Below are 13621 nucleotides of genomic sequence, written 5' to 3'. Positions count from 1 at the left end.
GAAGTGAAACACATTGAACCTCTCCTTACGAATAATTTCCATCTGAGGCCACGGCAGCATCCTCAACAACGCCACATGGACCAATAGGAGGTCATGAACAATGTTTATAATGAGACCTTGTTGTGGCCATCACCTGAACATCAGTCCTGAACATGCAGATCTAATTTGGTGCCCAGATCTCCACCATGTGAGACATGTGGTTTTAATGACTCACCTTCAGCCTGTTCTAGCTTCTCTTTGGTGTCTTGGTGGTCTCTTCTTGTAACTCCACCCCCATCCACAGTTTCGGAGCTGCTGCTCAATTTGGTGTTGGGATCTCTCTTAGGTTTGGGTGGGGGTTGTTTGCGGCTGCTGCTGGAGTCATCTTCTCCTCCGCCCACTGAGTGGAGGGACTGCGATCTGACGGTGAAGCCCTGGTTGGCTGGGGGCAATCGGTCCTGTGGAGCTGGCATCGTCATGAAACCCATCCTGAAGTGTTTCCCAGAGTACGCCCCATCCGAGGCCGCGGCAACATCCTCACCAATCCTGGTTGCACCAAAGGGAGATCATGTTAGTGTGACTGTCCGATAACACAACAGCTTGTAAAACAAATACAAGACACTCATAATGTTTCTGAAGTGGTGATGTGTTAAACTCTTATTTACATTTAAAACACTAAAAAAATGTCCTAAATATCTCTCTCTCTCTCTCAGACCTAATTAAACTTCTTTTATAAAACTTAAAGAAGTCCAGTTGGTTTCAAGTTCCTTAGATTACCATCACCTGGATGACTGAGTACCTACACAGACATCCAGTTTACCAGAAGTATACCGTATCTAAGCCCATATGAGGTCTGTGTGCTTAAGAGTTTTCTATTGCGGTTTAGATGAGTTTACAGGAAACAACATGGTCTCATTTTAAGGTTTGATGCTTTCTACCTCTTGATGCTTTCTTCCTGCCGTCTTTTTTTCTGGTGTTTTTCATGCAGGTAGGTCCAATTGGTCTGGTTGCGAATGCGGTCGCTCTCTCTAGCAATGTCGGAGGCGTTTTGGATCACCAGACCATCGTATATTCGAAGTCCACTGTCCTCCACGTATTGGAAAAACCTCCTGAATGAAGATCCCTCCTCCTGTGATGTCATGACTCCCTAATGACCTGAGAGGAAGAGCAGAGAAAATCAGTTCACAGTGTTTGTTCCTGTTGGCAGTGCAGATCATGTTTGAATGGTGCAGGGCCACTCGTTAGATCAAAGGTCAATCATCATTCTGAGTGTAAGCCAAAGATTCTTAGTATAACTCATGAATTCCACCTTAAGACTGGTTAGAAGCTGGAAAGCAGCAACGCTGGCTCGTGTAACATCTGCTCACATCTTGTTCAGTTCAACCAGGAAGCCTCAGAGCAGAAGCAAGACAGTTCAGGTGATGTTAGCCTGCCCACAAAAAAACAACACATTTCTGGATTATTGTGACTGATTTCTGTTTTAGTCATCTCTCTTCTGCACAGCTAGGTCTTTGGATTCCCACCTGTGAATGTCCGGACACCGGGGAATGCTGATAATGTAGTCCTCTTTGACGTGTCGTGCACAAACAATAAAATAAACAGCTGTTTATTCGTAACGAAGAATTGTTTTTTGCTATTTTATTAATGTATACATTTTTCCTTGAACTTATTGCTTGTTGATCTCTGCCTTGACATGCAACAGTATTTGCGATTAGTGATTATATTAGTGACGTTGACCATGTGGGTAGGTTGTGTGGGTAAGCTGCATAAAGCTATCTGGATCTGAACAGCAGCAGTATCATTAGCAGTGACTTTTAGCTCTAATCGTTCAGATCAGACATCTTCGTTTTTTATTTTCAAATACAGAGTGAGAGTTCACTGTCGACAAACACGTGTTCTCGTCTCTGCTTCATCAAGTATTCCAGGATACATTTCATTTCAACCAGCCAAGGTTTTATATGATCTTTGAAATGTAATTATTTTGTTCTTCTACTTAAAACCTGTCTGTTTTTAGCAAGTTTGATTTGATATTCACTTTTATTCTTGTGTAATTAGTGCCATTGACCTGTTAGCATATTCAGTACTTTGTTATTGGTCTTATATTTGTCATGATCCTGGGTCATTTTGACCCAGCGTTTTGTGTTTCCTTTTGGCATCACCTTGTGTTTTGTGTTAATTCTGATTTTGTATTAGTTCTTAGGTTTGGTTTTTGTGTTTAGTGCTTCAGTGTTTATCAGCCCTACCTGTGTCTTCCCTCTGTGCTCTGTTCGTGTCCCTGAGTTTGTGTTGTAAAACAGTCTGTGCGTTTCCTGTTTTACTTTGAAGGTTTGTGTCTCGTTGTGTCTAATTAGGTTCAGCTGTGCCCCCCTCCTGTGTGTCATTCCCTCATTACCTTGTGTGTATTTATGGTGTGTCTCTGCCTGTGTTCCTCGTTGCGTCGTCTGCATTACTCTGTGTAACTCAATGTTAATCAGCGTTAATCAGCGTTTCCCTGCCCTGCTTTCTCCGTGTCATTTCTGTGTGTCTTCCGGTGTCCTTAGGTCCCCAGCTGTAACAATATTATTCATGTTTTAACCTGCTGTTTTATTGTGAAGCACTTTGGTATACCGTTGGTTTTTAAATGAGCTATATAAATAAATTTGTATTGTATTGTATGAATTTATTAAAGTAATCATCTGAATATGAGGAACGTGGCTCACTTTTATTCATCTTTATCATGAAGGCTTCATATTTGTTTCTCTGACTTTTAAATAAAGTACTGCTTTGAATTCATCTCGCCATATTGATCCCCTCCCCCACCTCTCTGTTTCTCAGCATCCATCTAAAAATGGAACAGGGAGTCAGCTGGCAGTAACCTAGCAACAGCAGCATCTCTCACAGGAGAATGATGTAATGCATCCTGTAAGCGGGTGAGAGAGGAGACACGAGGAGAGGATGAGGGGAAAGATTCGGATTTGCTACTCAGGGTCTCCCCTTTAGGATCTGTCAAGGTGGAGCTGCTTCACACTCTGAGTTGTAGCAGCCTCCTGAGAGGTTTACTGACTACTCAGTCCTTTACACCACCACCCACATTAACACATACAGCTTCATTACAGATTCTGACCCACCACACACTCCTTCTGGCTCACAGGTTAACGTAACCAGCATGTGTTTGTTGGAGGAAACAGGAATACCATACTCCTCACAGCAGGAAGCTCAAAACAGGAACTGTTCTGCTGTCAGATGGTAGTGAAGTCATGTTACCTACAGTACAACAGGCACTGTTCAGCACTGAGTGTTTTTAGTTGATAACGGTGCTGCTCCACCTATTTATTTCTGTGGGAACACCACCCTGAAGGTTGAGTTTATTCCAGTTTTTTTATTTTATAGCCTCTATCCACTAATTCTGTCTAAAGCACCCATCCATCCATCCATCCATCTGTCCATCCATTAACATATATGTATCCATCCTTCCACGCATTATCCTTAACTCCTTAGCCTACTTTGGAACATGTGGGGTGGTGCCTATTCCAGTATAGGTGGGATACACCTGGACAGGTCAGTAGTCCATCACAGGTGAAACACAGTGATGTATCCACAGCAAGAATAACTGCTTAATGAGCAACTCTCTGATAGTGGGAGAAAACAGGGGTAAGAATATGATAAGTATGTCTTTGGCTGTATCTCTTTGACTTAGGCATGAACCTTCCCACACACACACACACACACACACACACACACACACGGTTTACACAGAATCACTTCCAATCTGAACTTTGACCTTGTCTTCTTAGGTGTGTTCACCTTTGTTTTTACACTGTTTACTCATGACTGACAGACGTCCCCTTCAAAATAAAAGCAAATCAAATGAAGTTTTCCCTTACTCTAACCCCAACATGGCAGCCATATTGAAGTAAAATGCTGCCGTTTCAGGTTTCACAGAAAGGCGAGAAGGATGTGAAGAAACTGGATATTTTGAACACTGTCAGTGGGAACAGCAGCAGCTCGGAGACAAACAGAAACACCGAAGAGATGAAGGAAGATGACACTGAAGCTGAATGAGGAGCCTTACCTGATGACCAGCAAGGACTCAGACTCCCTCTTCCTCCTACTCTCCCTCCTTCCCTGATTCGATCCTATTTCCTTCCCTGCTTCCTATTATTTTTTCCTTGTTTCAGTCCTCCCTTCTTTCCCCCTTTTGGTCCTCGACTCCTTCCTTCCCTCCTTCAGTCCTCCCTCTGCAGGAACAAAGATGGAGTGATGAGGCTTCTGTTGTCCTCTCAGATCTCTGCAGCTCAGAGGAAATGACAGATTTTTTTGTCTGCATCGACGTTAATCCAGATCCACCCTTCAATGCCACTTTCCTCCCCCGTCCTTCCTTTCCTTCCTCTTCGCCTTTCTTCATTCATATATCCTTACAGTTGCAATAACCACCACTCAAATGCACACACACACACACACACACACACACACACACACACACACAGTCACACTCACACACCCTTCACCCTCACACACACACATCCCTGACGATGGTCGCCACAAGAAACGAGAGGCTGAAACCACAGCAACCTGACAGCATCCTTACTCTGCTGGCTCCTCCCCCTATTGCTGAAGGGTGGGTGGGGGTGGGGGGTAAGGAGGGTGAAGAAGAATGATGAGAGAGAGAGCAGCGTGTTTTTAATGTGTAAATGTGTGTGTTTGTGTGTGTGTGTGAGAGAGAGATAGATGATACCACACAATACTTTATCACAATTGTGTGATGTCACAGCTCCCACATTTACTGACACCTTTCACTGGGAGCAGGAAGTGTCCACAAAATAGTATAAAACACAAAATAAAAGCCCATAACAGGAGATACTAAACAAACAAACAAAAACCAGAAAGGACGTAAAAGTCTGGATCAGATAGGCAGCACTTAAGGCTTGGCTCCATTTTTCAGACTGCTTTGTTCTACATGAACCCCTCCATCATCACCCAAAGGTCCAAAACAAATAAAACTTGTGTCTTTATATATCATGTACCACCTTCTCACTACTAGAACCAGAACCTCTTCATTCAGTGTTCAGTGTCTGCTGAGTCTGTTTTCCTCCACATCTGAAACATGACTTTAAGTGTGCAAACATCATCTCAGAGAGAGTCAGGTGCAAGGAAATCAGGAGCCACTGTGTTTGTCGCTGTCACATTCGTGAAATATTACAACAGGACAGAAAAAAGCACTGAACAAAAGAGACAGAATAGATCCTCTTGCATTTCCTGGCTCCTTATTTCCTTCTTATTCCTCTTTTTCAGGTGGCTTCCTCCTTCTTTCTGTGTGTCACAACAGCATGACATCATCCTGCTTTTGCCCAATTACTTGCCACTGCAATTGTCACATGATTATATAATGTTGGTTTGACATGAATTTATTTCTGAGCAGCTTATTTTTTTCTTTCAGGGCTTATTTTTATTGTTTTATACAAAAATTACAGTGAAAGGGCTTATCAGGCATATTTTTTATTGACAAAAACACTGAATATCCTCGTCCTTCAGAGACTGACTGGTGACTTAACATTATATTAACCCATATCACACGATAGTAGGGTTATGGTTAGATTGGCGATAACTTTTGGGGATGTAAGAGTTAACTGATTAGAATTAATTGTAATTAAACCCCCCTACACACACACACAACAGCTGGGACAGACTTTAGGATGGATGGATGATGGTCTCAGCCTATTCTCACAACACAGTGCATCTTCATCATCATCATCATCATCATCATCATCGTCTTTATCACTGGAGACCCTCAGCCCTCACACATGCTCTGTGCTGCGCATGCGTCTCGTTCTGCAGCAGTCCCTATGTGCTTGTGTGTGTGTGTGTGATTGCGCGTGCGCGTACAGGGCTCCTCACGTAGATCCGACGGATCGGTTTATCCCAGCTGTTGGTGTTTAGCCTTGATTAGCCCAGATCAGTTTAGTCCGGCATCGGTATGTCGTCCAGTCCGCAGGTCCAGACCCAGGAACCAAATCAGGATCAGACCCAGGAACCGAACCAAGATCAGAACCAGGATAATACGAAGGAGGAGGTGAAGGCGGAGGAGAAAGAAGAGAAAAAGGAGGAGAAACAGGAAAAGAAGGACGACAAGAAAGAAGCGAATGAAGCGAAAATGGAGAAGAAGAAGGAGGAGAAGCAGGATTCCTGGAAGGATTTCATCTACAACCCGCGGACCGGGGAGTTTCTGGGCCGAACCGCTGGCAGCTGGGGTAAGAGAGGCGGCCAAAGAACCTGATCTTTTCCCGACAGTTGAAGTCTGTTCTGACCCGGTCTGACCCTACTCGGCTCGGTCGGTCACGGCTGTAATCCCGCTGAGCTAAGGGTGCCTGTCACGATGCACGCAGCTTCACAGTGGGCCGAGCCGGATCGGGCCGAGCCGGGCTAATATGTGAGCTCGGATGAGTGATTTTCATTAACACAGCTGAAGATGTCAGAATAAAGCAGATTCACCCTCTGCGCCCTCAGGCGCGCCGAGTTCATGTTTAATTATGTAAAATCCTCTGCAACTCTGTGACGGTACTACAACATACTGCAGTATTTATGCTGCTGTACACCACAGCCTGCACACACTGTGTACTAATGCACACATTCAACACTAACATTTAATAACCATCGTGTTCATATTGATTTTAATCGTTGATGAGATTTAATGAGTCTGAGTGAAGCTCAGAGGGAAGACTGCTTATAAGATTTCTACAGTCATGACTGAGGTAAAATCGTTACTTATCATTTATTTACAAAAGACTAAGAGGCAGATTTAGGATCATCATCCTAACCCAGCAAAGATTTTAATAAAAGAGTTTGTCCGTTCCGTCGTGACTACGAAAAACAAAACTGTTTTAAAAGCTTTCAGTCTTAACATGAAAATAGGATCAACACACTGAGGATTTATTAATAAATTTCCAGTTTAAAAAGTTCAGTAATGCTGATGACATCGCAACCGTGACTGAATTAATGTCTCTGGGGTTACAGCCAACAGTATCAAAGACACAACTCATCAGAACTGTTCTCCTCACTTCCACCTTCATGTCCTCATTTTTGGGCTTTCTAGAGTAGCTCAGCATGACTCTGTTCCAAATAATCCTCCTTCATCTGAGCCTGGGCCTTGGTCTTAAGTTCATCTTGTTTGAAGGAAGCCATTTTGGCTCCTTAGTTTTAGGTCCCTGTGGAGCAGGAGTTATCTGACAGGAAGTGAGAAAAACCGGTTGATTTTTAAATGATTTAGGCTACGTCTACACTAGCCCAGATAAATTAGTTTGAAAACGTTCCACGTCCACACTATCGTTTTCATCCATTTTCACAGAGGTGTGCGTCCACATTGAAACGGCCAAAAACGCTTACATTCCAGTTCTGCGCATGCGTGAAAAATAAGAAGATTCAACCTGCCTCATTTCTTTTTTCTTTTTTTTTTCTTTTTATAAACTTTCAGGTGTTCTGGGAATCCATCCTACCTGAAAAAAACATCCTACCCAATGTTTCTGCGCAGACGCAGCGCATGCGCACAACACCGACACCGAATTAGCTTCTTTTTCTCTCACCCATCCGGAATACTTCTTAAGGTTATGGTTATGGGTAGGGTTAGGTTTAGTTGCAAGTCACTGTCAAAATTATAATGCAGGTAGGACGTTTTGTCAGAGTAGGATGGTTTCTCAGAACACTGGCTCTTTGAAACGTTGCAGCAAAACGTCGAGGAAAAGCAGAGGTTTTTTTTAAAGGACTAACAATGAGGTGGAGTTGTTGCTGTGAGTAACACAAAAGTACAAAGTTTAAAAAGCGAGTGAGAATTAAAGAATTTGAAGAAAAGCTCTCTGGAGCATGTGCAGACTGATATTAATCTTTAATAGGGCTGTCAAAATTGAGAACAGACAAAACAACTGCTGTAAATTGCCCTCTGCTATTTTAGTTTAATTGGTCACATGACTGCATCACATAACTAAAATGTGTCATTGTTTTCAAAAAGGCTCCGGGTTTGCTGTCCACACTGCAACGCAAAAATGGGATTTTCAAATGTATCTGCTTTGGAGAGCGTTTTCAAAACGCGGTTTTCCTTGACCAAAAACGCCATCTCAGTGTGGACGGAGAGAAAAAGATGCATTTTCAAACAAAAACGTATTAGTGTGGACATGACCTTAGTCTGTTCAGCATCAGTGCGAAGTGATGCTGGATGTTTAGGCAGAAGTCTGAGCTGATAATGATACAAAGCTGATAAAACACAGCCTGACAGGAAAAAAATGAACACACAGATAACAGACTGAACTTAACAATACATGCTGCTTTAATTACTGTAAACCCTCTCTAATGCATACAAAAGTACTACTTTGTAACTCATTTTTTTGGCTTACACATTCACCAAACAATATCTTGGTTTAATCCTGGAAAAGGGATCCTTTAGAGTTTGTGTCAGGAAAGACATCTGATGAAAAGTATTTGCCAAATCAGGTATTCTCGTGAATACAGGAGCTGGGCGTAGCTTTTATTTAGAAAAGTTTTTTTTTCTTTTTTCCCCATGTACATACTAATTTAACTCTTTACAAACACCAGTATGGTTTCTGTAAACCCCCCCCTCTACCAACCAAATTAAACAAACAAAACACCCCCTCTTCATTCCTTCACCATATCAAATTTAACTGAATAATAAGAATTTTAATTGACCAGTCAGCAGTTCCTGTTTACTGGAAAAGCTCCAGAATATGATCACATTTCAGGTTCCTCAGTAGTCTGTTCTAGGACCATTAAAGTTCTTCGTGTATAAAAAAACATGGCACTCCAATCAGTTACTTGCCAGAGGTTTCTTCCTGTTAAAAGGGAGTTTTTCCTTCCCACTGTCACCAAAGTGCTTGCTCATAGAGGGTCATATGACTGTTGGGTTTTTCTGTATCTATTACTACCTTACAGTATAAGGTGCCTTGAGGTGACTGTTGTGATTAGGCGCTGTATTAATAAAATTTGAGTTAAAATGAAGCCTAGAAGACAGCTAACAGTTATGTCTGTGAAGGTTCTCAGTCATCCAGGTCATCGTAGTCAAAGGAGCTTGCAAAGAAAAGCGTCTGGACTTCTTTAAGTTGCTTGAAGACGTTTCACCTCTCATCCAAGAAGCTTCTTCAGTTCTGAACTGAAGAAGTTCTGAAGAAGTCCAGACGCTTTTCTTTGCAAGCTCCTTTTAGCTAACAGTTATATCCCCCTGCCACACCCCTAATAATCAGGCTATAAGACTTATAGCTGCTACACCTGAAGTCTGATTGCTAGTTTGATGCTTTGTGCTTGTCCAGCTCTTTCAGATTACACAAAGGCATGTTTGTTTTTTGTTTTGGTTTTTTTTAATGAAAAAGCTGTGTTTCTTTATTGCTGCATTGCACCTGTGGCATTAGGTTCTTTCAGTAAAGAGTTTGCATGTTTTCCCTGTGTGTGACTCCCACCAGGGGCAGGGATAGCTCAGTAGGTAGAGTGGTGGCCCCATGATCGGAAGGTCGGGGGTTCGACTCCACTGAACGGCTACCCTGAGGTACCCCTGAGCAAGGTACCGTCCCTACACACTGCTCCCCGGGCGCTGCACTGGCGGCTGCCCACTGCTTCACTGGGTGAATGGGTTAAATGCAGAGGAACTATTTCCCTATGGGGACTAACACGCACACTTTACACTTTACACCACCCTCTGGAACACAAACTTGGAGTAATCAGGACTCTACAACAACTCCGGGCAGAAAATGTTCCCTCTAAGCCTGAAGGGAAAAAGAGGGAATCCACACATGTAAATTAAGCTCCTAAAACATGCGGTTATCATAATTGAGCTTTTATCAAGTCAGCAAATATGCAGAGGAGAGAAGGTCAGACACCAGTTAGGGAGGATAAGAAAGACAAACAGAACAACATTGTCATCCTTCATGTATCAGGTTTATCAGAGAAACTCAGGAGCATCTTGTCTGTGAAGCTTCTCAGTCATCCAGGTCATCGTAGTCTAAGGAGCTTGGGAAGAAAAGCGTCTGGACTTCTTTAAGTTCCTTGAAGACGTTTCACCTCTCATCCAAGAAGCTTCTTCAGTTCTCTGCGCCAGGAGTGTCTTCCCAGAGTACTTCTAGCCCAGCCACACACTCAGACACAAACTAAACAATGTAGTGTAGCTGTGCAGTGCAGCGAGGAGAGCTCAGACCTCTATACTGGAGACACCAAACAGCCACCTCGACAGGACTCAGCTGTACATCTGCATCTGAAGGTCAAAGGTCACTCTTTGAAGATGCCAAATCTCACATGATGGACAGGGAAGACAGACGGTTTGAACGAGGAGTGAAAGAAGGAGTGAGGAGTGAGCCGGTGTGTACCTGGACGCCCATCCCCGGACACAAAGAACCACCAACGCACCGATGTCTGAGGGAGTCCGCCACTGGCAGGGGAAGTGGTGGTAGGGGGAGATAGGCCTCCATACCTTGGAGGGCCTAAGATGTCCCCAGAGAGGTGGCGCCTGACACCCAACCTGACATATAGACACAGACATACAGGCACACACAGATACAAACATCCATTCCCACCCTCATGCTCTCATATACACTTACTCCACACTCAACCAACGTGGAGACAGACATAAAGAGACGCTGTACACACGATCACACTCCCCAAGCGTACTCTAAGCCCCGGGTCTAGGTACCCTTGCCCCTGGAGGGGGGGAACTGCACCCAGACCCAGGTGGTGTTACCCTTTTCCCTGCGGTGGGGGGAGGCAGACCGCCCCGACTCCGCAGCAGCAGGGAGGCCCCACACTCCAGACCGCAGTCGGATGGCCAACTCCTCCTCCTAGCCCCCCCGCTCCAGCAGGTCGCAGAGAATGGGGGTGAGAGAAGACTCCAAACCTCCCTCCACCCGCTCATTGTAGTGTTGATGCATGTGTGTTCTAAGGTGCATTTAAAACCCAGGAGGGCATGGAGCTACCTGCCAGAGAGCAGCAGGTAAGCGCATGGTCCCTCCTGCTAGCCCTCAATGTCTACGTGTATTTAAAATTGAGAGGTGGGCAACGACGCCAGGGGTGGGGTGTACACCCTGATGGTACTTTGGATTCCGTGTATCGTGCCCACCCCCAAGATCCTATATGTATGTGTAATGAGAGTGTGAGTAATGTGAATGTCTAAGTTGTGGGATAAAATTGAGGCAGAGGCAGCCAGAAGGGGACGGGGGGGGGGGGGGGGGGTGGCCTCCTCTGCACCCTGGTGACATACCCCTACTCCAAGGTCCTGCATGTGTGGGTAGTTGTGGTGGAGCGGGAAGAGGGAGGCAGCTGGAGATGGGGAGGGAAGGAAGGGAGGGGCAAGTGACCCCTCCCTGGGGCCAGCTCCCCCGCTGACCCCAGTAGGCACCCCCATACTCCGCGACCCACCAGGGAAAGGGGGCCCAGGCCCATCCAGACCGGGGCCCAGCGCAGCAGCGCCCCCCGGCCCCACAGAGCCCAGGACAGTCCACCCAACCCCACCACAGAGAAAACTGCACCCACCCCACCATCCACTCTTCTTCCAGACTACATAAGACAATAAACACCCAGGCTGAGATCTTCCTCCACCTCTCCTGTATCTCCCCCTCCTGTAGAGAGAGCCCCTGAGGAGAGGAAAGCTCCTGCAAGATGTGACAATCTTCCCCACCAGTTGAAGAGCCCCCCAGGTGGCTCGATGCACCGGCGGCACCCTGCTCCAGGGCTGGGCCCCCATGCACCCACCCGCCCACAACCCCGGCAACACACCAACCAGGACCCAAGCCCCCTGTTTCTGTAATTGTTAATCCACCAGGAGGTACAAGCTCTTTAATCAAGCTGATAATTTTATTGCTAAAATATATTTTGTCATTTTGTTATCCATGTTTTAAGATGCCAAATTAAAGTTATGTGTTTTCCTGAACAGAAGTAATAGTTTAAGTGGGCGATAGATCATAAAATCAAGCACAACTGTTCAGTTTCTTCAGTCTGACTCCCTTCTGCTTTCCTGCCCTAGAGGTGCAAGCACATTTAACTTTCCTTACAAGTGAATCAGAGAAAGTGGTGCTGATAAAGGTGTAGAAATGGCTCTGTAAGCAGTTTTATGCAGCTGGTATAGACTTCTTTGGTTCACAATAACTCAGATGTACTAATATAGTACAGTAGTATGAACAAAATGTGCTTGAACTAGTTTTTTTTTTGTTAAGAATGTTTCCATGCCACATCCCTCCCCCCACCTCGGCCAGTCCGAAGACCTCTCCCTCCTGCTCTCCCCAGCCTACACCCCCCTCAGATGCAGTACCAAGCCCACCACAAAGACAGTTACAACCTGGCCTGAAAATGATCTCTCCAAACTGCAGGACTGCTCCACACAGACAGACTGGGACATATTTCAATATCAGAACCTAGAAACTTTCACAGAATCAGTACTGGGGCTATGGCAGCCTCGCTTCTGTCGGTCTGCCCCAGGGCAGCTGTGGCTACAACCGTAGCTTGCCTCCACCAGTGTGTGAATGTGAGAGTGAATGAATAGTGGTATTTTAAAGCGCTTTGGGTGCCTTGAAAAGCGCTATATAAATCCAATCCATCATTATTATTATTATTATTATTATTATTATTATTATTATTACTGGACTACATCAAGTTCTGTATTGGAAATGTGACTGTGGACAAAAGCATTCGGGTTTTCCCAAAACAAAAACAGGCCAGGTTCGATCACTCCTTGAGCCGATCTGAAAAGAGGAATTAAAGACCATAAAAGAAGCATCGAGTCCCAGCTGTCGAGCAACAACACACAGGAGGTGTGGTAGGGCATACAAGACGACATAAACCACAAAGGCAGCACTGTGAAAACAGTGCACTGAATGTACAGCTGCCAGAGGAAATAAATTGCTTCTTCACCAGCTTTGAAACGCCACAACAGCAGTACTCATCTGCTTCAGCCCTGCTCTCATCCTCACCTGGTTCCTGCACCGCTCCACTCACTGTAGCGGAGCACGATGTCAGACATGTGCTCCTAGCAGTGAACCCCAGGAAGGCCAGATGGAGTCCAGATGGAGTACCTGGCAAGGTGCTAAGAGCATGTGCCCACCAGCTCACCCTCATCTTCACCAGAATCTTCAACCTCTCACTGGATCAGGCAGCCATCCCATCCTGTCTAAAATCAGAAACAAACATCCCAGTGTCGAAGAAGTCTCCCATCACCAGCCTGAACGATTACCGCCCTGTGGCCCTCACACCGGTAATCATGAAATGCTTTGAGAAACTAGTCCTTCAGCACATCAAGGACTACCTTCCCCCAGAATTCGACCCCCACCAGTTTGCATACCGTGCAAACAGATCCACAGAAGACGCCATCGCCCTCCACTCTGTGCTGAGTCCCCTAGAACATGCATGTCCCAGTAAAACAATCATCCCAGACGTCCTCATCATCAAACTGGTCACTCTTGGCCTCCCGCCTCTCACATGCGCCTGGATAAAGGACTTTCTCACAAACCGGCCCCAGACTGTAAGACTCCGCCCTCATCTCTCCTCCACTCGCACACTGATCACCGGCTCCCCACAGGGCTGTGTGCTGAGCCCCCTCCTGTATTCTCTCTACATCCACGACTGCAGTTCAACCCAAAACAACAATCTCATCATCAAGTCTGCTGATGACACCACGGTAGGCTGCCTC

General features: G+C 45.3%; 2 protein-coding genes across 5 annotated transcripts in view; one reads left to right on the top strand and one right to left on the bottom strand.

Moving 5' to 3' along the window:
* The window catches only part of nyap2a (neuronal tyrosine-phosphorylated phosphoinositide-3-kinase adaptor 2a), an 84828-nt gene extending 80329 nt beyond the window's left edge, over positions 1-4499 (bottom strand). For 3 of the 4 annotated variants that reach the window (XM_082502158.1, XM_082502160.1, XM_082502161.1), the window contains exons 1-4: positions 4031-4499; positions 1289-1408; positions 918-1134; positions 215-525 (exon numbers count right to left, since the gene is read on the bottom strand). In XM_082502158.1, the coding sequence (XP_082358284.1) occupies positions 215-525; positions 918-1120 (514 nt within the window). In that variant the 5' untranslated portion in view covers positions 1121-1134; positions 1289-1408; positions 4031-4499. Of the gene's footprint in view, positions 1-214; positions 526-917; positions 1135-1288; positions 1409-1502; positions 1546-2222; positions 2252-4030 lie in introns of those variants that run through there. The other variant, XM_082502159.1, reaches the window with a different exon arrangement.
* A 1291-nt stretch (positions 4500-5790) lies between these two features.
* Positions 5791-13621, top strand: part of LOC309687305 (sodium/potassium-transporting ATPase subunit beta-3-like) — a 21516-nt gene continuing 13685 nt past the window's right edge. Inside the window, exon 1 of the mRNA XM_082502162.1 lies at positions 5791-6206. Coding sequence (XP_082358288.1) covers positions 5933-6206 — 274 coding nt within the window. The 5' untranslated portion in view covers positions 5791-5932. The remainder of the gene's footprint in view (positions 6207-13621) is intronic.

This window comes from Aulonocara stuartgranti (assembly GCF_965226115.1).
Source record: "Aulonocara stuartgranti genome assembly, chromosome: 14".
Classification (NCBI taxonomy): Eukaryota; Metazoa; Chordata; class Actinopteri; order Cichliformes; family Cichlidae; genus Aulonocara; species Aulonocara stuartgranti.
The sequence above is the reverse complement of the archived record's forward strand: the minus strand, read 5'-3'. Positions and strand labels throughout refer to the sequence as shown.